The following is a 27,817-nucleotide window of genomic DNA, read 5'->3' as shown; positions in this document are numbered from 1 at the left end:
TTTGCAAAGGATAGCCGGTTTTTATGCTCTGAAGTCCCTCCCTGAAAATGGCGTCTGGGCGAGCGAGGTTTCTGGAGGCTCTTTTTGCCCCACTCGCAAGAGTTTCACGCAAGAGGACAGTAGACAGACATAGACAGGTCACACTCACAGTCTTTCACAGCTGAGCCCCACTGGGCCGGTGTACTTTCGCGGATTTTCCCCGCCTGGTGTCACACACAGGGAGCCAGCTTTTGCAAAGGATAGCCGGCTTTTATGCTCTGAAGTCCCTCCCTGAAAATGGCGTCTGGGCGAGCGAGGTTTCTGGAGGCTCTTTTTGCCCCACTCGCAAGAGTTTCACGCAAGAGGACAGTAGACAGACATAGACAGGTCACACTCACAGTCTTTCACAGCTGAGCCCCACTGGGCCGGTGTACTTTCGCGGATTTTCCCCGCCTGGTGTCACACACAGGGAGCCAGCTTTTGCAAAGGATAGCCGGCTTTTATGCTCTGAAGTCCCTCCCTCAGGTTGAAATTAGCTAATAAAACACTATCTCGAAAGATAATTCAAAAATTAATTGAAAAACTGAAATAAAAATTAGAAAGGCAAAGAAAATATAGAAAATAAGAAACTATATTATTAGAACAGAAATTATTTATGCAGACTAACTTAAGAATACTTTATATTGGTGCCGGTGAGGTGGCGCTAGATGTAAGGTGTCTGCCTTGCAAGGAAGGACCATGGTTCAATCCCCCAGCGTCCCATATGGTTCCCCCCAAGCCAGGGGCAATTTCTGAGCGCTTAGCCAGGAGTAACCCCTGAGCATCAAACGGGTGTGGCCCCCCAAAAAAAACAAAAAAAAATACTTTATTTTATTTGAAACATAAGACATAATTTGTTTAAAAATTTATAATTACATAATTAAAAATGTATTGCAATGTTATCTATAATTAAATAAAAATAACCTCTCTCCTGATACTGTAAGCCCTATTAGTTATACTGGCAAGATAAAAAAATAAGAGAATTATTGGTAAAATTGGATAAAATCTATTTTTTCTGATTTTAGATGATGAGAATTGTTTTGTGGTCAGAATATTTCCAAAACACATTTCACCTAATGGACACCAGAATCTCACTTATACCTAATTGAATATGGCACATTCAATCTACTGGTGTATAAAATTGTACAATTTATATTTCCTATAGGCATTGATATGAATAGAGTATTTATAAGATGCTACTAGTATATTTAGAGTACCAAAACAGAGAACAGTCCTAGTAACTAGTATTATAGTCTGTTAGGAATATTCCAATTCAATTTCCAATAGAAATTTTTCATTTGGCTAAAATAAAAAATCATTAAGCATTATTCATCTACTCAAAAGTGCTGCATTATCAGAAATAAGATTTAATCACAAATTTATAATTGATTATAAACAACAAAAATAAATCTAACAAATTTTGTTTTATGCAAAAGGTTTAGTTATGAACATAATTCAATTATTTTTATTATATAAATTAACATATATCACTGGTAAAATGACTATGATGAACATTTTTGTAATACCATTGAATGTAAGGCACAGGTATGGAAATATAAGTTTAATATTATATAATTAATTGCTTGTAAACTTTATTTTTCCATATAGTATTTTTTTATTGTTACAAAAAGGATCATGACAAAACTGGTTGCAAGGGCTCATCAATGATTTTCTGCCTTCACATCCTAGGAAAACAGGTAGATCAATTATCAATTCTTTACAATGCAAATTAAACTCAAGTTGTAATTCTTCATAACTAGATTTTAAAAAGTAATGGAATATTAGACGCTACTGTTTTTCTAATCAAATGAATTCCAAAAAGCATTTCCCTCCCTCCCACAAGAATTTTTGCTATCTTTATCTCTCTATCATTTTTTTACTAAAAATGCACGTGTCCAAATTTAATATGTTTATACATAAGTCAAGTAAAACATTCTAAGAGTGATAATTTGAGTATAAAAATTCAAAATGATTTTGAATAACTTTTCTATCTTTAACTTAATATTAGGAAGTGGGTAGTAAGAAAAACTCCCTGGGGCCAGAGAGGTACTACAGAGGGAAGGCTCATGCTTTATTTACCATAGATTCAAATTCAATTCCTGGCAATACTTGTGGTCTCTTGATTATCCCTGAGTTACTCTGAGCACAGAACAAGGAGTAATTCCTGAGCACCTCTAGGATTTTGGTTCAAAAACCAAACGAATAAAAGGAGAAATATCAATCTCAAGACCGTATAAGCCACAGAGAGTTTTCATAGGGAAAATTTACATTGTAACTTAAAAACATTTACTGTTCTCATGAAAATTATGTATTTATGAATCCATATGAATTTAAATAGTTCTGTAAGTTTCTTGAAATATAGGCTAATAGTTCTAAAGATTAGAATACCATTTTAACAGGCAATTACAAACTAACCAAGAAATACAGGCTAGCTCCATATTTTATAAAAATATGTTCTATGTTCTTTTCAAAATGGTCTGATGATGAAGGCTGAGATCATTTATCTGAAAAAAGGGTAAGGATTATGTTTGAGTAATATAAACAAAAACCTAAAAATTCCATAATAGTGCTCAAACAAGGTTCAGAAACAATTATGTACTTATTGGATTTGTCCTAATTATATCTCCTAATACTGGCATTAATAAAATAATTATGAAGGGTCATAGTTTATGAATAATTTTATTATATATATACATATATATTTTTGTACGTATTTTTGTACCATAAGATGCACTTATCCCCCCAAAAGATGGGTCTTATGGAGAGAATACAACCTGAAGCTGAAGCATGAGGGTAGGCAAGGGGTGAGGGAGGGGACAATTGGGGGGCATTGTGGTGAGAATAACCTCTCTTTATTTGTTTTGGGGCCACACTGAGTAAGCTCAGGGCTTACTCCTGGCTCTGGTTCACTCTAGAGGACCATATTGGGTCATACTCATAGGATCATACTGGGAGATGGGTCTCAATCTTGGATCAGCAAAATGTAAGGTAAATGCCCTACCCACTGTACATATGTTCCAACCCCAATGTAAAAGTCTTCTTTCAATGAATATATTTCATTCTGAGGGATAAATTCCAAATTATCTAACCAATTTCAAGCATATTTCCTATAGCTAGTCAGTCCATTTAAAAATAAGCAATCAATCTTAAAAATAAGCAACAGAGTTTGAGATATTTTTGTATTATTGAGTACCTTATTTTTTACTCTATAAGATGCATCTGACCGTAAGATGCACATAGTTTTTATTTAGTTTTTGATATCTTTATTTAAACACCTTGATTACAAATATGATTGTAGTTGGGTTTCAGTCATGTAAAGAACACCCGGCTTCACCTGTGGAACATTCCCATCACCAAGGTCCAGAATCTCCCTCCTCCCCACCCCACCCCTGCCTGTACTCTAGAAGACTTTCTACTTTCCTCATTCATTCACTTTATTATGAAAATGATCAATGTAGTTATTTCTCTAAATGCACTCATCACTCTGTGGTGAGCTTCATGTTGTGAAGCTGGACTTTCCAGCCCTCCTCTCTTTTGTCTCTAAGAATTATTGCAAAAATGTCTTTTATTTTTCTTAAATTCCATTAGTTTTTTAAAAATATCTTTATTAAAGCATCATGATTACAGGCATGTTTGTAGGTGGGTGTTAGTTATAGAAAAGAACACCCCTCTTCACCAGTGCAACATTCCCACTACCAATGCCCCCCAATTGCCTCCTCCCCCACCCCTTGCCTACCCTCATGCTTCAGCTTCAGGTTGTATTCTCTCCATGAGACCCATCTTTTGGGGGAGGGAGTGCATCTTATGTTACAAAAATATGGTATTTTATAACTACGTCAATTCAAAAATCAGATCCAGTGCAGCTATGATAAATACAGCAGTAATTTGGGGAAAGCAACTTACTGTGACTTGTGAGGAAGTCCACGTTTCGCATCACCCCTTCTGTATAAGCCCCAGGCTCGTAACTGTCCATTTCCCCGGTGACGATGTGAGCGACTCTTGCTGCCCGACCTCTAATGGCTCCAGCAGCGCGATCTAAGTGATCCGGATCCTGGTCTCTCAAGGCTATGATGCACTTGTTGACATCCTCCAAAATATGGCTTTCTGGAAGTAAACAGATCAAATCAGTTTGGTGATTGTTTTTTAGCACCCAGTAGAGAATATTACCGTGAATCTGACCTTCTCTCTTCAGGTATAGTACACGATTCTATTTTTCTTTTGGGAGCCATACACAGTAGTCCTCAGAACTTATTTCTGGCTCTAAGTTGAGGGATAACTCCTGGCAGGGAGCTAAGGGTACTGAGGAATAAAACCCAGGTGGGACATGTGCAAAGCAAGTTCTCCACCCTCTGGACTATCTTTCTATATCTATGGCACATGATTATGAAGGGAAAAATCAGATGGTTCAGTTTCTATCTCTTTAGCAAGATAATGTATACTATATGCAATTTTATAGTTAATCAGTATTTATTGATAACATGTAATTTTAGATTTTAGTTATCTAGGATCAGTTCAACGTTTATTTAGTTTGCGAGTATTGGCACACTATGTGGTGGTGTTTAGGACTGACTTCTGTTTATACACTAAGTACTAATACAGGCAGGATTCAAGATACTATATGAGATGTCTTGGGAACCGATGCTAGTTGGCTAGAAGGCAAGCATCAACTCACTCTACACATCTCTGACTCTGAGGATCAATTCACTTTAAGTTTCAGAGGTGTATAGTTATAAAAAAGAAAATATACTAGATTAATTTAAAAATTATATACACAATAATGGAAGAGTTAACTATTCATATAATATTTATCGATATGTATAAATATATTTATATAAATACATAATACAATATAATGAAAGAGGAACACTATGAAAGTCATGAAACATTTTAGAAATATTATCTTTTTTATAAAAACTAAAACTATAAATTTACATCCACTACCTTCAATGGAATTTAACAAAATATAGAAATCAGGGCCTGGAGCACAGAGGTAGGGTGTTTGCCTTGCACATGGCTGGCCCAGGATGGAATGCAGTTCAATCCCTCTTGCATCCCATATGGCCCCCCAAACCAGGAGAGATTTCTGAGCGCATAGCCAGGAGTAACCCCTGAGCATCCCTGGGTGTGGCCAAAACAAAAACAAAAAAAAAAATAGAAATCATACAGTATCTCCATTTTTGGTGTAAAGACAGAGACATTAGAATAGCACACCTATGTTTTCTTTATTTTCAAAAATAATTTGGTTGCTTAGTAAAATCTAATGAGAAGGCCTGAGAAATTGTGTAGCATGTAATAAATCCTAGGTAATAATATTTCTAAAAAAATTAATGATAATAAAGCAGTAATTTTACCTCCTGGCTCTTAGCACATAATGGCTAATCAAATCATTGTAGAGTTTTATTGTTTAAAAGCACCACTTAGGGGCCAGAGAGGTGGCACTAGAGGTAAGGCATCTGCCTTGCAAGCACTAACCTGAGAAGGACTGCAGTTCGATCCCCCAGAGTCCCATATGGTCCACCCAAGCCAGAGGCGATTTCTGAGCGCATAGCCAGGAGTAACCCATCAGTGTCAAATGGCTGCCCCCCCCAAAAAAAAAAAGAAAGAAAAGCACAACTTAAAACACAATAGTAGAGCAGTAGCTTTCCATCTGAGACTGAATTTGAACCTCAGCACCAGCCACATGCTGAGCAACCCTGGAAACCAAACTTAACTCTTTATTCCTGGCATGTTGGCAGTATGTGACTGCATAGTGAACATATGCTACTGTGAATCCTAAAGAGCTCTACACCCAAAAGTGTGCAAGTACAACATGTTTGTTGTCAGTGTAGTTATATCTCTAATTAAACTCACCACTCTTTGTGGTAAACAATGGAGAAGTGGGGTTTTCTATTTTATAACTGAAACCCAACTACATACATGGTGTAATGATGGTGCTTAAATAAACATATTATTAAAAAGAAAAAAAAAACACAACCTAAGTTAAAAAAAAAGTGTGTACAAACCTCTAACCGGGTATGTTTATGATTGCAGGTTAGCATAAACAACGGGGAAAAAGAGTGAGAAATAATACAATCTGTATTTTTGGGAGGCGGGTTTAAGCCACATCCAGTGAGGCTTAGAATCTACTATTGTCTCTACACTCAGGGATCACTCCTGGCAGGACTTGAGGACCAAATTGGCTGCCAGTGACCCAAACTTGCTTATCCACAGTCAAGGCAAATATCACCCAAGCCAGGAGCAATTTCTGAGCGCATAGCCAGGAGTAACTCCAGAACATCAAATGGGTGTGGCCAAAAAAACGAACAAAAAATAAATCACCCTATCCACCCAATCTCCATGAAATAATCTCATCTTAAATAAACACTGAGAAAGTTGGGTACTACAGATATATACATATAGCTCATAATAATATAAAAACTCATCAATACTAAGACATATTACCAACATTCTCTTTTCCCTTTCTACTTTTCCAACTCCCCGCCTTCAATATGCATTTATTATTTGCAGGAAAACTCTACAAAACAGCCTTCAAATCAGTACTAATCTTCCCCAAAGAAGTAATGTCCTCTTTTCACAATTTTTCATAAACAGGCTTTGTTCACCTCATATGCAGATCTTAATTCGCCACCATACAGGGATACAAGTAACTAATTTGGGTTAGATGGGTGTCATGAACTGTTACTACTATTACACACAGAAGGCAGATTATTTCAAATTATGAACAAGGAAAGACCTAGAGATTGGGAAAAAAATGTCCCTCCCCTTAGTTTCAATTTCTTGGTTTTCCCTACTTGAAAAAAAAAAAAACAGTGATTGTTTTCTCCTTTTAGAGCATATCTTCCAAATATAGGTGTGTGTGATTTTGATAATTTCATTTTTTACTCTTAGAATTACAGATTAATTTATGTCTTCCATGTCATGTGAAATATCCTCTTTCTATCTGACACTCCAGGTGTCTAAGATGCTAAATAGAAAATAGCTCAACCAGGTTGGTTTGTAGCCATGTAAATTCTCCATGCGTGTGTTATTAAATTTATTTTCCATTGTAAACCTGTCTGATGCTGTTTTAATTACTTGTCCAAACTGAGAAAAACTCAGAGTGGAGGGAAATTTTCCACTGCACTGAACATCATAAGGCAAAGTCATTGCAGTCACAAATATTATATAGAGCATAAAATCTAAACTACCAATGCAGGGGGCGGGATTCTCACTGTTGATCTTCTTAGATCTAATCCCTCTCATTCCTCTGCAGGAATTATATGCCTCATTTATACTGTTTTATAATTTCCAAAACCCCAATGTCCTGATTCTTTTGAGCATATTGGAACCCTGATTTAGACTGCTAAGCACATTAGTTCAACCTCTCAAATCCTATCAGCCATTCAAAATTTAAATCAAATATTTCTTCTTTGGGAAATCCATTCTGCCTTGCAAGGTATGTTTGAATTTGTTTAGGATTCCCAAAAAATGATTTAATGATTCCTGTAAAATGGTGTTTCCATTAGAGTATCTGGCATGTTTTAGTTAGAGACTAATCTAACATTTTGTATGACCTTAAGTTGAGCCCATTTAAACAACAAACAGGTGATTTTTATTCAAAATAATAAGCACTGAAATTTTTTGTTATTTATACACTAAATTTTAATCTAATTTGCAGCATTCGGTCTTAAATTTTTCAGTAAATGTCTTAATAAATCCAGATATCTCAACAGAAAGTACATGTGTACCATCAACACCATATTTTCCCTGAAAATGATTACATTTTAAATGTGGAAAGCATAATAATCATTTGTATTTTTAAAGTCCACAGATGTGCCTTATAATTGAAATTAATATGCTGTTATTTTTCAAGTATGTCAGTTATTTTTCAATTATGTCAGTTATTTTTAAAACAATCACGCATACAATGGCTCAGTAATCTATATACATCATTCATTAATGTTAGATTTCAGAGCGACATTTGCTCATAACTAAAACAATAAGAAATTGAGTGGGGAATGAAGCTAGTATTTATAACATTAACTAAAATCATTGCTGTTATGTTATTTTGTCTAGTATTTTCTTTTCAAAAAATAATACTAACAATGAATTGAAAGTTGACCTCTTCTACAATATACATGACACAATAGAAACGGGCTGGAGTGATAACTCAGTGTTTGCCTTGCACAAAGCCAACAGGTTCCATATGGTTCCACAAGCCCACCAGGGGTTAATTCTGAACACAGAGCCAGGAGTAATCCCTGAGCAGCACTGGGTATGAACAACCCAGAAAAAAAAAATAACCTAGAAGTATTTTCTAATTCTCATTTGCTTGGACTTATAGAAGTCTATGTGATAACTGCTTGAAGTTTATCAATATAATCAGAAGAGATGTGCTAATTTGTTTAGAAGAATTTAGAGATAAGAATAAATATGAAATAAAAAGTGTGCATTAACCTGAACAGAAAAAGAAATATGTTCAAGGAAGCATATTACCAGAATTTTTCTGAGTCTGCTATCATGAGAAACCTAGAGATAATGATTAAATCATCTTTCTAATTGCTAAAATTATATTTAGCAAAAAAAGCATTCGAAAATACATGCAGAATTTCCATTATTATTATTATATACTTTTCCATTACACTGAATGCTTCACAAAATGTCAGCAACGATTATCTGCATAATTCTCGACACAGACTGCCAGAATAAGAAAAGTAAAAATGTTGGGCGCCTCCTACATATGCATAATACTAAACATTATGCCAATTACTAAAGAACTATATTTCACCACTACTAATTTTTCAGGTGAATTTAAATAGCAAAAATGAACATTCTGGAAGCGAAACACCTTATGCTAGCTATATTACTCCAAATTGCTAAGAAAGAAATAAAATGCCAAATAGTTTCCTTAAATTTTTCTATTGGTAAATGTATTAAGTCCTTGCAGATAGGATAAATGTAATGTTAGACATAGCGATATTCACTAGGAATTGTATCTCCAATTATTTTTTTCTTAACTGTAAGCTCTTGGACTCAATAATTAAAAATTAAAGTAAAAAAGAACTTTAGGGGCTACAGAGGTAGGGTATTTGTCTTGCTCATGTCCAACACAAGTTGGATCTCAGCGACATATATGTCCCCCTGAACCCTTCCACAGTGCCAGGAATAAGCCTAAAGAATGACCAGGTATGACCCAAACCAAAACAATTATCCCATAAAAGAAAGTATTATCTTAAAGATAAACTATTTCACATTTTATGTTTTGGAGAACAGAGAATAGTGATTTTGCCCTAACAGTTTCTTTCTTTCATTTGGGGTGAGGAGTGAAAGATAGGGGGCTACTGAAAATACAGAGTATGTTATTATAAAACAAAATTGCTGAACTGCTAGAAATATCTTTCAATCATCATATCTATCCTGAGAAACAAGGGTGAGCACTACTATGTTGGAAATTAATAATAAATAGGAACATAAGAGAACTAATCTTACACGAAAAGGTACTTTATGTTTTGCAAACTTCTTTGGTCAATTTCACTCTCTATAGTAGATGAAATTCATTACATTTTTCCTATACCTTTATCCTTATTTTTTCCATTTCCCATTATCAAACCTGGAATTGGCCTCGGGGAAAGTAGAAAACAACAAACAAATTGTAGTAAGAACAAAAAGTTAATTTATTGATTTTGAAACTACAAGCAGAAGTTTATAAATCCATAGCCCAAATAAAAAACTAAAAGTAGAAACCCAGTTTATTTTCTAAACCCGACTCTACTGAGAGGTAAAAGTTGTTTACTTATAATTCCCAAAGCTAGGCTTTGAATATATCAATGATAGTGCCTGAAGAAATAAAGAGCTTATGTCATAATCCATAGAGTGAGTAATAATAAACCACCAACTGTTTTCTCCCTGGATATCTACATGCCTAAGATAGGAAGAAGAAAGAAAAATAAATTTCCAAAGAGAAAACTATTTTGCTAACGTGACTAAATTCCAAGTCAAAATTCTAATTGGTAAGATTAAATTACTAACTACCATACAGACGCTCAGGGAATTAAGCTAAATATAATTATAAAAAGTAAGTTTCCACACCTGGATCTATAACTAAATTTCAAATCCATTATGTAGGAAACTCTAAAATTGTTCAAATAAAAACACACCCATTGTAATTTTTCTTTCTCCCTTACAAAAAATAAAAAGAAACTAAAATGCAAGATCATGTTAATTAAGATTATTTATCTATGTTTATATATATATATATATATATATATTATAAAGTGATTTAAATTTATGTTGGGCAAGAATTTGATCAAGATACTTAGACCATAAATTAACTAATACCCTATATTTTATATAATATTTAGGCAAGAACTATTTTGAAAACAAAGGATATGTATATTGCTAAATAAAAATGTTTTAAAATTCTTCACCCCTTTTATATTTTATAAAGATGTATCCCTCATGCCTTGCAATGTTATGGCATATAGGAAATATAAAAAAAATATTTTTCAAACATATATTTTTCATCAGTTTTGTCTTAGGTTTCCCTAAATCTTAGAATTTCCTAAATATTGTATTTCTAAATATTATATTTCTAAATAAGTGTTTCATAAGTATTAAGATTTCTTTACTATGTTAATATAAAGGTAATTTTTGGAAAACACCTGGGGAAGGACTGGTTGCCAGGGAAACCAACAAGAATATAGGGTGAAATTTCCAGTTCCATCCCACTGACTGGTTTAATGAGGAGAAGAGAGGCTAAAAGTTGAACTCAATTACTATTGGTTAATAAATTAACCACTTGTATATTAATGTAATAAAATTCACACAAAAGCCTCAGAACACAGATTCCATATTCTAGACATTTTACAGATCTGTGAAGACATGGAGAGTTGGTGGCAGTCTTTACATTTGTCCAGACCTTGACCTTAGTATTTCTCAGAGGGGAGTCTCTCTCAATTGGGGTCCTTAGATGCCCTTGGCCCCATTTCCTTTATCTGCTAACCAAGTAGTGGTTCATTGCCAAAAGTCTGAGGATGTGGTGCTTTTTGGATCTTAAGCCAGGTCACCCTTGCAGAGTTCAGGGCTACACTTAGCAATACCTGAACTATATGCTTACCATATGCCCTAATCACTGTGCTCTCTCCTTATCAAAACTCTTTGCAATGTTTTGAACCGATTGTCCATTTAAATATTTAGCATAATCAACAATTACATATCAACATATAAAAGTGTTTCTTGGGTTATTCCAAGGAGGGTACAGGCGAATAACAACATTAAGGGGACACTTGACTTGCAACTACCAAGGGAAACTGGCAGGAAAGAGGAAGCCCAGGAAGGAAACAAGGTCAGGAGGCAGCCACAGTCAAAAAAAGGTGGAGAAATGTGCATGAAGAGAGCCAAGTTTTTCCTGAGTTTTCTACCTAAGGGTGAACATCCTGGGAATCTGTAATTTAGTACTAGTCAGCCAGGAACATGTGTAAAAATCCAAGCTTGCAAATGTCACCTGTAGTCTGAGGTGAGGACTTGTGGAGTCAGAAGCAAGGATTTGCCTGGTGGTAACAGTAGTGGAGAATTAGCTCAGGAAATAGAAACCCAACCCTGTGCAATCTGACATTCTTAGTTCCCTAAGTTGCCATGTTTGTCTCACCTTTTTTTCTCATGTGGTTGATCACTGTGAAAACTTGGGTAAGAATCACTGTCAATGTGTGTATTTCCCAGAGTGCACTGCATTTCGAACTCTCAATATATAAACCAAATATAAAAGTTAAGAATGATTGTCAAATTCTGGTTCCTTTAAAACAAATACAATGACCATAACTAATGACCCCACTTTACAATATGTTCCTAAGCTGACAAATAGTGTATCTGCACTTTTTTATCTGAGCTTCTTGTACCCCTTTAAAGGACATGAGGAAGTAGGAAGCCTTAGCTGTTAGATATGGATCTCAATCTTGCCTCTATTTTGCTGTAGCAAATATTTTCTCTTTTATCCCAAAATGTGTTATCCTTGATTGGTTTTTGAACATGACATGTAAGGACTGGTGTCATTATCTCTAGATAGATTATATCAGAATTGAGTTCAATACTCAAATAACTCACTTGTGTTCAATAATTGATTGTTGGTATAGGGAAAACTCAACACAATAATAAATAAAACACACAAACACACAGTACATGCAGGATATGAAAACCACAGTCCTTAAAATGTGTCTTCTTTCTTCACTTCAAAAACTAAGTATCATTGTTTTAGAAAATGTAGATGACGTAAAAGAGAAGACAAATCTCTGCATGTAGTATATAGACGTTAATCAGAATTGCTATCATTGTCTTTTATTTCCCACAGAAATTGTCTAAATTATTGTCATCTTATATTTTAACAAAATTTCTGTTAACCATCTCACAAAAATTTGCTGTTTCTTTTCACAATAAATCATTTACTTTTCACTGGGTTTTAACCAACTCAAGATTAATTGACCTATTTCTGACAATAATCAAAACAAAAATATAGTTTAGACTGTTATACTCAATTTTTGAACTGCCAAATGCAATTTTTTATCAAGTATACTTAAAAGAATTCTGCAGTGCTTAAGTCTATGTAAGACTCAAGTCTATGTAAGAAAAACAAAGGAAGAGAGCCACATATTTATTTCTTCAAATTTCTTTCAGTTTGTGTTAAATTGGGTCTCATTATAAAAACCAGAAAAGTTGATAAATATCTTCATTCTTTTGATGACAAACTGCCACACCTTGGTAACTTTACCATAATATCAACTTTACCGTAATAGTGGGACTACCTGTACCTCCACCAGTTTAAATGAGTTATATGTCAACTGGGCTTGTATGGAGCAACAAGGAATATTCGTTTCCAGAATCAATGCAACCTTGCTGGAAAAAGATAAGGAAGTCACGAGATCAAATCGGTATTTTCAAATTTCATCCATTGGAGCATAAAGCATAAGACCCAAGATGAAACATAGAAATCCTAAATGGAGCAAAGAAAGCCTCTTCAACAAGTGGTGTTGGCACAACTGGCTAGCCACTTGCAAAAAATTGAACTTAGACCCCCAGCTAACATCATGTACGAAGGTAAAATCCAAATGGATTAAAGACCTCCATCAAAATATATATTAGAGAATCTCTGATATTTCACACATAACCTCTGATAGAGAGCAAGCAAGGCCATGAAGCTTGGTCATGCCTGCAAAGAGTTAGAATCCCTTTCATTACGGTGATTAGAATGCCAGGAACAAGAAAAAAATGTAGTTTTTTTTTTCACAATTAATACAATTTATTCATCTCAGGTGCCTTATACATCTGTTATTCCCTTCCCTGTTTTTTTTTTGTTTGTTTGTTTGTTTAATTTTGGTACCATATGGGCAGTGCTTAGGACTTACTCCTGGCTCTCTGTTATCTCTGGTAGGCTTAGGGATTCTTTTTTTTTTTAATATATATAATTTTTATTTTGATCATAGTGTCTTACATATTGTTGACAATAACATTTTAGGTACATATTTACATAAAATCAGGGGGGATTCCCATCACCAATTTGTCCTCCCTACACCTCCGTTTTTGTCCTACCTCCCATTTCCTCTTCCCTCACCCCCAGGGCGGCTAGAATATGTGGTCCCCTCTGTATCCAACCCACTACTTAGTAGTCTTGCCCCTGTTTGGTCTTGATGCCTCCCTTATCTCCCCTTCTAACTGTAGGATGTAGTTTTATCCACAAAAGATTACAGAAAACCAGGAAGATCTCAAAGACATCAAACGTTTATAACAAGATCTGAATAAACTTTAGGAAAATGATCATATGGAGTCTCAATAGTCTGTAAATTACATTTGAACAGAGATACAATAAAGTCAAAGATAGACCAATAAAAAGAATGAGAGAACTCAAATGGAAGTAAAGAAGTTAAAGAATAGAGCATCTCATTTTAACAGCAAAATAGTTAAAGGTAAAAATCAAAATTAGGGGCCAGAGAGATAGCATGAAGGTAAGGTGTTTGCCTTGCATGCAGAAGAAGGTCGGTGGTTCGAATCCTGGCATCCCATATGGTCCCCCAAGCTTGCCAGGATTGATTTCTGAGCGTGAAGCCAAGAGTAAACCCTGAATGGCCGGGTGTAACCCAAAAAAACAAAAAACAAAAAAAATCAAAATTAGTGGACTTGAAAATACAGTAAATTCAGCAGGAAAAAAAAGAGGCTTTTGAGGACATGTGCACAATGAAGAAACTGTTTATTATTTATATTACTGAGATAAACAGTCTCATAATCATACCTATTCCAGGAGAAAAAAGAGAAAGGTGGGAAAAGGCTAGTTGAAGCAAGAAAAGAGGACACTAAGCGTATCAACAAGTGCCAATCAAAGTTAAACCCAAAGAGATGAATTCTAAACAAATTGGCAAGAATCAAAGGGACAAATGTCCTCCAAATATTGTGAGAAGCAAACTTCATATCAAAAATAAAACTCTAAATATTCATTTAAATATTTAGATTACTCTATTGTATATGGAACATTCTTCAGCTATATCACATGCTGGGACACATTTTAATATCCATAAAGACAAACAATATCAGAAATTGTATCAAGCATTTTTCCAGACCACAAGGGTAGAAATAAAACATAAAAATTAAACTGTTAAAAGCTTCCATATTTGAAACATCTAAAAAACATCTGTTAAATAACAATTGGATCTAAGAGAAAATCAAAAACTATAGTTTTAAAAATTCTCAAACACAAAGTATCAACTTTATGGCACAGAAAAACATTATTAATGGGAAAAGTTCATAATAATACAGGCTTCTATCAGAAAAAAAAAAAAAAACAGGCGCTCAGATCTGTAACTAAAACTCCCTGGAAGACAAACAAGAAAGGCACAAATTAATGTCGCTGTAAATTGAAGGAGTCAAATAATACAAAACAGAGCAGAAATCAATGAGACATAAATCAAGAATACAACACGAAGTATCAATGAAACCAAGAGCTGTTATTTTCAAAAGAATAAACAAAATTGTCAAACCCTTGGCTATACTTATGAAACAAAAGAGAATAAACCAAAATAAATTGGATCTATGATGAAAAGAGATACATTACAGTAGACACTCAAACCAGTGAGAATGGCATAGACCAAAAAGAATGTTGATAGGAAGAAAGGAACTTTAATGCATTGTTTATTGGAATGTCATCTGGTTAAGCTTCTGTGGATAGAATACACACACTCACACACACACACACACACACACACACACATATACACACACTGGAATATTACTCAGCTATAAGAATTGAACTATATAACAGGGAAAAGAATACAGGGAGACTTTATTCATCTGTGGCATATATAAAGAAAGAAAATTTAAAGAAATTTAAAATCTAAAGAAAATTTATTTTAGAATGAAAATGCTTGGTTTGATTCCAAAATCCATATTATAAACAGTGGGAGGAAAATAGACAAGGAATAAAGAGGTAGTCTAGACGTAAGAGAGAGAGAAAGAGGGAGAATGGTGGAGGGTCTTTCTATATCAATATTATAAATATTATATTACCAGTTTCTCATTTAGGACTTTGATGATGGTAGAAGTATATTTTTACATCAAAATAATAAATCCATATTAATATTGTGACTATATAAGAAAACTTTGGTAACAAGATTTTCAGAAGCTCAACATGGTGTCACTTTTTTTTTCCAAGTTCAAGTCCCTAAGTTAAGATGATTAAAAATAATTTCAATTTAAACTCCTTCTAACAATGTTACCCTGAGCATAAGCAGCTCAGGTATAGCAGGTTATCTGCCCCAAACTCCTGACTTGCCAGTTTTTCCTGAAACAATCTTTTATTTTTTTCTAAAAACATACTTGTCCCACCATAGTTTTGACTACAAAAATGTTCCTCAGTGAAATATCTCTCAACTGACTCTATTTCATTTACTGGACAAGTAATTTCCCTATTTGTTATCCATAAAGATAAAAATAGTTTTAAATATATATGGGTAAGTTAGGAAAGTGAAACAGTTGGATTAACTTTTTTAAGTAATTTTTAATTTAGTATAAAATCTGTGAATACATTTATCTCGTTGAAGGCATTTTGAGTTATTTATACATATGCAGATACTTTTGATTCTTTAAAATTGACAGATATATATTCTGGTTCTGCCCAGATCTATCTCTTCTGCCATAGCTATAGGGATTTTAATCCACTGGAGGGACATGACTGAGCATACTAGCAACAAGATTAACAAGTGAACTTTAATGTCTCTGTTATTTGGCTATTCTGGTTCAGAAGCAAAATCTAGGTTATTTGATATTAGGCTGCCTTTATTTTGAACAAAAAGGTGAGAGGATGAAGAGAGGAGGAAGAGGAGAAAGAAGGAATACAAATAAGAGGGACAAAGGAAGAAGAAAGAGGAAGAAGAAGAAGAAGAAGAAGAAGAAGAAGAAGAAGAAGAAGAAGAAGAAGAAGAAGAAGAAGAAGAAGAAGAAGAAAATTTGAAAACCAAATTTCAAGCTTTCTCAGTGCCTGCTTTCTTCCTTTGATTCCCCTTCTTTTGAACATTTAGAAGTTGTTTTTTTATGCACTCCTATATACCAATAACCTATAACATCTAATATCAAAGTGCTGAACAAAAAGTAGCTTTGAGGATGTTCCCAGATTGAACATCAGGATTCTCAGCATGAACAACCAGTAGTGAGTGATTCTCCCATATTATGCAATAAAACTGTTAAATCCCCACACATTGGAAGCTAATGCTAGAAATTTCTGTTGCTTGATACTCCCATGAAAACAGTAAGTGTTCACTGGTTATTATTTCTATTTATAGTTCAAAATACAGAACAACCTTTTTTCTGTAAATAAAGTATATATTTTGGGACACAAAGACAGAAAATATTGTAATTAATGTTCCATCTTTAAAATATATAACACACATATATATTATAACAGAAATTCCAAATCAATAAAGTAAATGGAAATATTCGTACTAATGAGAAAACTTGAGAACAAAGGAGTTATTTATAAACTGCTAACTTTAACTGATTTAAATTTTTCTAGAATAATCACTAAGTGTTTTGATTATTTCAATTAATTTATAATATATCACTACTCAGAAAAAATTTATTAAAATTTATCCAATACTCTTATTGAATATATAATAGCAAAGTTTATTTTGAAGACAATTACATTGTCCTTTGAAATTTAAATTTTTTCATACTTTGCTCTTATATGCAAAGGAAAATAAGTTTAAAATCACAAAAAGATAAAATCTTTCACAGGATAAAGCGTCATCTTTTAGATTATTCACTGTCATTTAGAAATGTCTCGGGCCCGGAGAAATAGCACAGCGTTGTTTGCCTTGCAAGCAGCCGATCCAGGACCTAAGGTGGTTGGTTCGAATCCCGGTGTCCCATATGGTCCCCCGTGCCTGCCAGGAGCTGTTTCTGAGCAGACAGCCAGGAGTAACCCCTGAGCACCGCTGGGTGTGGCCCAAAAACCAAAAAAAAAAAAATGTCTCAAGGAATCTTTTAAAATATAGAATTTTCTACATATATGACATAGAAGCCCATGAGTTCAACAGAAAATCGTGTGACTTGTATTTATCTCTTTACTTACTTTTTGGTGGTGTCAGGGGTGAGGTGGGGAATTGAACCTAGGACCTCATATCTATCGAACCACTGAAATATAGAGCTGTGGTTCTCCAAGCTGTGATTTTAGGCATTCCAATTGTACAACAGAACATAGTTACACATGTGTATTTTTAACAGGAAGGAAATATTTATAGACAAATGAGGAGTTATGAGATGGGCCATTAACTAATGTTCCTGACTTGCAAGTTTGAACCTTGTGCTTCTACAATGTTCCAAGCATGTGTGCATATGAGCAACCAAACTTGTCTCTGCTCTCTATGGTCCCTGATACTGCAAGGACCACTGTCTATACTGCAGCGAGATTTGTATTTGCACAGTAACTAAGGGTGGTAACCCTGGCAAGCATCATAGCTAAAAAGATGTGTGATTTCTAGCTAGCAATGAGCACAGGAGCCAGCATCACAACTGAAGAAGCATGACCCTTGCTTGCTAAGGGTCACTAGAAATGTCCAACATCAGAATCAAACGTGTATAAAACTGCTAGTTATAGCAACCTCACCGTCTTCAAATGAAAAGGAAATGGATGAACTTTATATGAAACTATAAACTGTTATTAATATTGATTTTAAACTATGGATAAAATTTATAGGCATAATTTCCCCCAGAAAAGCAACACTTTTTTCTTTTAAATTATTTAAATTATCCATATTATAATAATTATTTAATTTTTTTCTTTGGTTTTTGGGTCACACCCGGCAGTGCTCAGGGGTTACTCCTGGCTCCACGCTCAAAAATTGCTCCTGGCAGGCTTGGGGGACCATATGGGATGTCAGATATCAAACCAATGACCTTCTGCATGAAAGGCAAATGTCTTACCTCCATGCTATCTCTCCGGCCCCAAAATTATTTTTAATTTAGTCACCTTGATTTGAAGTTCTACAATACTATCACTCATAGCATTTCAGGAATACAATATCCCAACACACCATATTTCTCTCCAAAATTTATATTCCTTATCTTTAGGTCCCCCGTCATTTACTGCATCAATTCAAACGCTATCTCAGCACTCCCATTCACCATTTTCATCATGCTCAATATTGTGGTTAGTTCAGTTTTGTAGACACATTATAGAATTTTGTTATTTTGGGCCTTTTGTTATTCCCTTATTATGATTCTTTATATCCCATATATGAAATATCATCCTGTGCCTGTCTTTTACATTGTGACTGACTTCATTCCAACTATCCCAGTTATAGCCACATATTGAAAACTGCATGAAATCGTCTTTTCTTATAACTTAGTAGTATTCTATTATATAGATAGATATAGATATAGATAGATATATCACATCACAGTTTATTCATCCAGTCATCTGTTATTGGGCAAAAGTCTATAATTATCATTTACTTTTTACAGGGAGTTTCACTATGAGGTTACAAAAATAAATAAATAAAACTGTCAAGAATAGATATACTTATTTAGATATATTTTTTAAACTCACAGCTTCTTTTCACCCAAGAAATACAACACAGGTAAGCACTGTCAGAAGCACCAGTCTCATCACTAAATTCCTTTTTAATTTTTTAACATTACACATTCAGAATGTTTTTATTATTTCCAGAAGTTTTGTAACCCCACAATCAGCAATACAATCCATATAAATTTCAACTCAGAGTTTCAGTTAGACTGTACAAAACTATTCAGGGAAACCTACTTATAATTATCTTATAACCCTGGAAATATTTCAATTTTTTCCAACATTGGCAACATTTGTCTCAATGGTTATTTTTTTTCTCTTTATTCCCCAACACACATCCTCCATTTTTTTTCTTAATTATATTTTTCATTGTATTTTTGGGTTTTGGTTTTTTTTTTTTTTTTGGAGCCACATCTGTTGGTGCCCATGGGTTACTCAGACTGTACTTAGGAATCCCTCAAGGTAGTGCTTGGGGGGGGGGCATATAAAATGCCAGGATCAAACCGGGACTGGCCAAGTGCAAGCAAATGCCCTACTTGCTGTACTCTCTCACAAGCCCTATATGTTATTTTTTATTATTAATTAATTTTTTTATTTCAGATACTGTGGTTAACAGAGTTTTTCATAATAGAGTTATTTTGCATTTAATATTCCAACACCAGGGCAGGATAGGTAGCACAGTGGTAGGAGGTTTGCCTTGCACACGGCTAACCTGGATGTATACAGGTTTGATCCCTGGCATCCCATGTGTTCCCTCGATCCTGCCAGGAGTGATTTCTGAGCACAGAGCCAGGAGTCAGCCCTAAGTGCTGCAGAGTGTGGCCCAAAAGCCAATAAACCAATAAATTAAAAAATATTCCAACACCATTCCCCCACAATATAACATTTCTCCACCCAAATAGATTCCCAATCTCCCCAAAGTCTATTGCTTAGCAGTTATAGATAATTTAATTAATATTTTAAGTATATCTATGAAATCAGAATTAAAATGAGAAGGGTGTAATAGAACTGCTTAGTGGCTGTGTGCTCCACAAACTTTTTGGACCTACAGTGCTCACCCCATATATTGTTATCTGGTAATAGTTGAATTTCTAATTGTTATATGAGCATATAACTAAATCTAAAATCTTGTATAATAAATATTACTTTATGTATATGTTAAAACAAATTAAATATTTCAAATATTTAATTTTTGCTTAATAAAGGAGATCTAATCAGGCAGAAGTAATCAGTGTACTGACATTAATTTAAGAGTACTAAATTTACTAAATGAAAATGTCATAAATTTAAATTTTAAGAGACCAATTATTAAGGTTTTGCTCTCAATTATAAGTTAGGCATCCACACGGAAGTGCCATATACCATTCGCAATATGCATCACTATATAAATCATCCTAGTTTATGGAATGCTGTGAAAAAGCAGCCTAATTAAAATTTTTAGAAAGTATTTTATAATTTTTCTGTAACAGGTATAGAAATACTTAGGAGCAATTTAACCATGTCAACATCATTGAGCACTTTAAAAAAATGAATTCACTCTTCAATATATGCAGTAGATTGGTGGGGTTAGGTCAGGAAAATGACAGTAGCAAATCTATCACTCCCAAATAATTTTCTTTTCAAGTAAACTCACATGTCTTCCTATAACTAGAAGGTTTATGTTTTTATATCAGATTAAAATTTTGAACTGCAGCTGCTGATCAAAATAGCAACTATCAAGAAGTTCATTTTGTAATTGAAACTAACCATGAGTGATAATAAAGAGTATGATGAAATGAAATGTTATAGAATAATTTAAAAATCTTAAAAATAATTTACATAAAATGATACTTATACAATATTTTAAATGTCAAAAATAGTATCTTCATCTATTAAAATAAGGACTCCACTTTAAAATTATATATTTAGAATATACTTTATAAGTACATATCACACAGTAAAAGGAAAAATCCAAAAATTTAATATTTACCCCCAAAGAGTTAATAAATTGTTTTCTTTTGGATTTTGGGCCATACCTGATAGTGCTCATGGGGTTACTCCTGGTTCTGAACTCAGAAATTATTCATAGCAGGCTCGGGGGATCTTAAGAGATGTTGTAGATCGAACAAGGGTCAGTCACATGTAAGGCAAATGCCCTACCCGCTGTGCTATTGCTCCGACCCCTAGATGTACAAAGTGGTCTTTACCAACTATGTTACCTTGGCATTAGGTAATAAAGTTCTGATGGTTGATTGGCAAAGTTGTAACCATTACTTAAAATATACAGGTTATTATGGTTACATTATAGATAATTTATTTTTACAAAATATTTATGTATTTACATTAAATTATAATGTATGCCGTGATACACAGTGCATACATTTGAGTTGCTATTATTAGAAATTATGCTTACTAATTCAAGTGTTAACCTTAATAGACTAGAAAGAATGACTCAAAACTCTATTACCTACTCTAGCTTTTGAACTAAATCTAAATAAGATATTTACAAATAGATCTTGATCATCTTATCTATCTCTTCAACATTTTTATCTTTCTACTTGCAACTAGAAATTATAAACAATTATTTAATCATTTCATTTTTTTCCATTATGTAAATAGTTACAGGGTTCCTATACTTATACATTAGCCAGATAAAAAGTGAATGAGTCATTGACTTAACTCAATATAATGACAGAAGTAAGAATGAGAAAGGCTAGATCATTTCAGTTTTTAATAATGTTTTTACTATCTACATATAATAATATGTATCAATTAATGTGTAGATTAAGGTATGTTTGATGACAATAATTTGTCCAGGTTTCTATGGAGATAATTTTTAACGATTGTGCATTGATTATGTTACTTGTTTGCTGTGAGAATAAGGTAATTTTCCTATAAAATAGCAAATTTATTTTTGGTGGTCTTTAATGATTCTTCTTATAAAACATAAAGCAATTGATTTAATTGTGACAGTCATTAATAGAGTAACATCTATATATCTATATATAATAACTATATATCTGTATATAGTTTTATTATCTCATGTAATTTATAAGCATTATTCTACTAGATGTCTTAGCTATTGTTAAATATTATTTTATGCATATTTTGGCCTATGTACTAGTTAGTCACTCATTTCATTCACAGCAAGCAAAATATAATTAATGGCCTTTTGGTATGAATAACTTAGTTCAACTTACATTCAATTCAAGAGAGAAGCATAAAAATTTAAAGCTTACTTTTTGAAAAAACAAGTCTTTATTTTCTAATTTTGTGTAAGTTTTTAGCTCATGCAGAGAATTTGATGTAAAAGTTGGCATGAATAGCAGTAAAACATCCAGCAGTTACAATAACTATATGGAATCAGCGCAATCTATGGACCAGGTATTATAGCCAGAAGAAAACGTGCCAAGATTCAAGCATGATAAAAGACAGTAGCTCAGGGAACAAGCCTATATAATAAAGATCACAGTTGGAGAAGCTAATGAAGGCACTATAATGAGACTAATTATAATAAAATCAGAAAGGTAACATGGCAGCAAATACTGATGATTATAATGAGAAGACAGCTGTTTTTGTTTGTTTGTTTGTTTTCAAAGTGCATAATGAGATGTTGGTTTGTCTTTTTTTGGAAGATTTTAATGTTTTTTATGGCAAGGGAAAGTGAAAGGAGAAAAATTATAAACTTTATTCAGCATTTGTATGTGACTTTTTAAAAATGCAGAAGAAAAAAGTCCATAGTTAGTTCATACAACTTATTCTCCTTAGTTCCAAACATCCACTGTCAGACCGTCTAATCAGACCATCTTGAACAAATTCAGTGTTATTATCTCAGCAACCTTGCCTGGAAGGCCCTTCCTTGCATTTAAGCTTCTCTGCATGAAAAAGAGATTCACAACATCTGGTCTGATTTTGTTTTCCTTTAATTTTCATTTTGCTGCCTTTACCATTCTATTTCCTTTCTCAATCATGTTTGTTGAGCTGCAAATAGTAATTTTCTCTCATATCTGGTCTTTATTTTACTCTATTTTTAAGGCTAGTGGTTTACTTTGTTATTTAAGTTCACTATAAAATAATGATTTGAAGTACTATAATTAGCCTTGTTTTCTTCTTCCAATTTTGGAAAACTGGTATAAGCTTTATTTTTTATGATTATATCCATACCAATAAAACACCTGAGTTAGAACTGCAAATGAATATTTTCTCAATGCAATGCAATTTTGAGCTGTGATTTATTTTTCTTTTTCCTTTTATATCTTCTGCTCTAGTGAACTCTTAACATTTTCAAAAGAAATGAATTACTTAGAGAAAAATCATTTTAATTAAAAAACATAGTAAGTATAAAATATTACAACTATGTTTATTGTTGAGTCAGAGTCAAAAAGTCAAAAAAGTATGTAAATTAAAAATAAGACACCATACCACATTCTATCAAAATATCAGTGCATTTTATATATATGGAAATTTGGATTTCTACAAGATTATAAAAGGGCATTCAATAAGTTAAAAAATCATTTTCTCATAATTAATATGCACATCAAAACATAAACATAACATTTTTATAGGTTTTTTGTTTGTTTCTTTTGAGGCCACACCTGATGATACTCAGGGATTACTCCTGACTATGCACTCAGAAATTGCTCCTAGCTTGGGGACCATATGGGATGCTGTTGGTTCAACCACAGTCCATTCTAGTTCAGCTGCATGCAAGGGAAATCCCTACAGCTTTCACCACCACTCCAGCCCCTCTTTTTATAGTTTATAAAAATTATTTTAATAATGTAAGTGGCAGTTAAGAAATTTAATATTTAGGGCCTGGAGAGATAGCACAGCGGCATTTGCCTTGCAAGCAGCCAATCCAGGACCAAAGGTGGTTGGTTCGAATCCCGGTGTCCCATATGGTCCCCCGTGCCTGCCAGGAGCTATTTCTGAGCAGACAGCCAGGAGTAACCCCTGAGCACCGCCGGGTGTGACCCAAAAAAACAAAACAAAAAAAAAAAAAAGAAAGAAAGAAAGTTAATATTTAAAGTACAAGAAAACTTAAAAATATTTTATTCTTGAGTTTATACAATCATATAGATACATGTAAATATATGTAAATGACACAAGGAAAAAAAGATAAGTTCACACAAAAGAAACAATCTTTAATGACTAACAATAATTATTGGCAACATATATTGACACTTTTCAAGGCTAAATATTTACATGATGCATAAAAATGACTGATTTTGCACCTTTTTCAGAATACTAAACACTTGGCCAGCACCCAAGATGGATAACTACTAGGAATTCTTCAATATCTCAGGTTTTCAGTCACTTGGTAAACCAAACAACTGAAGAATGATGAGTATCAGAAATTGCCTGTATAGTAATTTCAGGACATTAACACCAAAAGCATAGGCCAACACTACCAATTTCCCTTTAGAAACAATAGTCAATACAAGATATTTTCCTTAGTGGAGATTATTTCAAACTCCCCATCACCCCATCAGTATCAACTGCAGCAAAGGTTGTTCAATGAAAATATTTCTACCTGGTACCTAATAGGGGGTGCACAAAACACAGGGTTCCAAATTTTAACACAGAAATAAGCCACCCCCACCATCTTCAGGAAGTCAATACAAATGTAAACATAACATTTCTTTTTTTTTTTTTTTTTGGTTTTTTGGGCCACACCCATTTGACGCTCAGGGGTTACTCCTGGCTATGTGCTCAGAAATCGCCCCTGGCTTGGTGGGGACCATATGGGACGCCGGGGGATCGAACCGGGGTCCTTCCTTGGCTAGCGCTTTCAAGGCAGACACCTTACCTCCAGCGCCACCTACCCGGCCCAAACATAACATTTCTAAATGTCATTTATTATCTAGGATTATCAAGTCAAAATGGAGAAGTTATTTGCTTGATATCCTGTGTTGCAACAAATTATACTGTGAATTTGGAAAAAAATGCCGTGTTAATCCCAATATTAGCATGCCTTCAATGAACTCAGCATACATGATTAATTCAGCTTAATGTTTTGCCAATGCTACTTTTCTATAACTGACTTAGAATATTCTTTGAGATCTTCAAGGTTTACTTATTTGAGATTATGATTAACAGTTCTATTCCATGCAAGAAATTGAATTCAGAACCTCACAAATACAAGTCAATCTAAGGCTAATCTTTATGTGATAATATTTAAATTATTAGCTGCCAGGTATCAAAAATATATGTTCCCTGATAGTAAGAATGTCATTTCTATATTCCAACTTTCCTAGGTTTATACTGCTCATTCACATATGATTTATGTCAACATTATATATTTTAAATTAGCAGTTTGAATCGGAATGCCTAAATGAAATAATAATTTCTAATAGCTGTAAATAAAATTAAAGTCCAAATACATGGGGTCAGAGTGGTGGCACAAATCAGTAAGGTATCTGCTTGTGCAAGCTAGCCTAGGATGAACCTCGGTTTGATCCCCCAGCATCTCATGTGATTCCCGAGCCAGGAGCGATTTCTGAGCACAGAGCCAGGAGTAACCCCTGAGCGACACTGGCTGTGGCCCAAAACCAAAAAATAAATAAATGAAATCTGAATACATGGACATCTTCAAAATCAAAATCATGTAATATATACATGTTTTTATGAGACATTTATAGGCAATTTTATAAGAGCAACAACTTTTGGGCAAGTAAAGTATAAAACTAGAAAAAATGACAAATCCCATGGTTATGAAAAATTATTATTACAGTTTGCAACTTTTATTTGTATCATGGACACCAAAAAGAAGATATACGATGTTAGATCATAAATCAACAGCAATTTCTATACATAAGTTAAATATACACTATAGACTGTATATACTTCAGTATATTTTGTGCCAAAACCCCACTCAGCTTATACTCAGGTCATACCGGTGATTTGATTCCGTGCAAAATCTCCAGTCATCTTCTGCCTTCTGCTGTAGTGGGGGGTGCTTCAGTACAGTCGACAAGTTGAGGCTGAGCTGAAGAGGAAGGTGGCTGAATTAAACTGTATACTACTGAACTTTTGGACCCACAATATTCTGGCTTTGTACGAGACCAACAGCAGTGATGATATCTGCGAACTCAGTGATGAGGACAATGTCTGTGCTGATACCCTCACATCAGATACAGCTGATGTGGACATACAGATGAGGAGGAGGAATTCAATTTTGAAGGATTTTAACCTTTGTGATTTAGATTAATTACCTGTTAAGATAGTTTTCTGCACTTTAATGTTTTAAAGGTATTGTTGCTAGTTTTCAGCTCTTTTTTTAGCAATAAATATTTAAGAAAAACATTTAACTTACTGATTTCTTAATTATTGACATGTTATGAATATATATTTTTATTTTTGAAATTTACCAGTGGCTGCTGCATTTTGCACCTCGGCTTATACTCAAGTCACTAAATTTTCCCAGTTTTTAGAATAAAATTAGGGGGTCAGTTTTTACTAGGGTTGGCTTATCCTCCAGTGTATAGGTAAATCTCTTTTTTAATTTTTTTAATCTGTAAGTACTGTAAGTACCATGATTACAAGTATGATTGTAGTTGGGTTTCAGTCATAAACACTATACCCACTTTACCAGTGCAACATTTCCACCACCAATGCCCCCCTCCTTCCCCACCCTTGCCAGTATTTTAGTCAGGCATTCTACTTCTCTCATTCTTTAGCATGTTTGTGCTAGTTGTTAATTCACCTATGTTCTTATAGCTATTGTGTTTGTGCCTATGTATCTGTATGGCTAGTCGAACTATTTCCAGTTCTAGCCCATGTCCATACTTGAAACTGGGTGTCAAAGATACCAGAAATTTAAGCAGAAATACGGAAGTCTAGTAGTTTTATTTCTTTTTCCTTTAGTTTATGAAAGACTCCTCTGAATTAAGAACTCTTCTCATCCTCTGTTCATTAGGTTGTATCATTTCATTGCTGAAATCTTTCAGGATCTTATTTTATGTTGAATTTTTTTTTTAAATGTGAAGCTTCTTTCTGAATACATTGACGCTATTTTTAAACTTTCTTAATGAATTCTTTTCACTAAATATGTTAGTTGGTGTGTTGCTTTCTGACCCCGATAGCCTAATCGTGGGAACAAGAGTGACACCCACAGACCATGTGAAAATTTTGCAAGTATTCTTCTTCTGAAATCAGAAATTGCCCTTCTAAGAAGTCTGTGGGTATGTGAAAACGTGGACTAGCCATAGGATACAGAGAAACACGAAATATAATAATAACCTATTTGGCTTCATAGTCAAAGGCATGTATTACATTTTTGTTATAGTATTTTCTCATCCCATAATTTAGAAAAAGTCATATTTATAATTTATATTATAAATTAGCCATCATTAATATGGAGTATATAAAATTAACAGCATCTGAAACTAAATTTTAAAAGTGTGAATATAAGCTTTCTAGTTAAAACATAAATAGCATACATTGCTTCTTTATTATTTTATTCTTTTTTTATTGATACCAATGTGAATGATAAGTCTTTCACAATTATCTTTCAGGTACATAGTGATAGTGAATGGTGGGCCATTCCCACCACCAGTGTTGACCTCCCTCCGCCATTGTTCCCATCATGCTTACATCACTCTTCCAGCATGCCTCCCGTACCTCCACCTTAGCCCTTTGGACTGCCAGTGTAGGTCCATTCTGTAACTAGGTTGTTTTACTTTGGGTCTCTTGATTCTATTGTCATTGACCTTGGTTTGGGTTTTTAAGGCTGATCATTTTTTATTTACACTCAAAGCTTCTGCATGTTCATTCCTATTTTAATGG

General features: G+C 33.9%; 1 protein-coding gene across 1 annotated transcript in view; it reads right to left on the bottom strand.

The window, feature by feature from the left end:
- CTNNA3 (catenin alpha 3) overlaps positions 1 to 27,817 on the bottom strand; it is a 1,601,008-nt gene that overhangs the window by 397,869 nt on the left and 1,175,322 nt on the right. The window contains exon 12 of the mRNA XM_049790484.1: positions 3,922 to 4,122. Coding sequence (XP_049646441.1) covers positions 3,922 to 4,122 — 201 coding nt within the window. The remainder of the gene's footprint in view (positions 1 to 3,921; positions 4,123 to 27,817) is intronic.

This window comes from Suncus etruscus, chromosome 17 (genome assembly GCF_024139225.1).
Source record: "Suncus etruscus isolate mSunEtr1 chromosome 17, mSunEtr1.pri.cur, whole genome shotgun sequence".
NCBI lineage: Eukaryota > Metazoa > Chordata > Mammalia > Eulipotyphla > Soricidae > Suncus > Suncus etruscus.
Note: the sequence above shows the minus strand (reverse complement) of the source record. Positions and strands in the feature narration are given on the sequence as shown.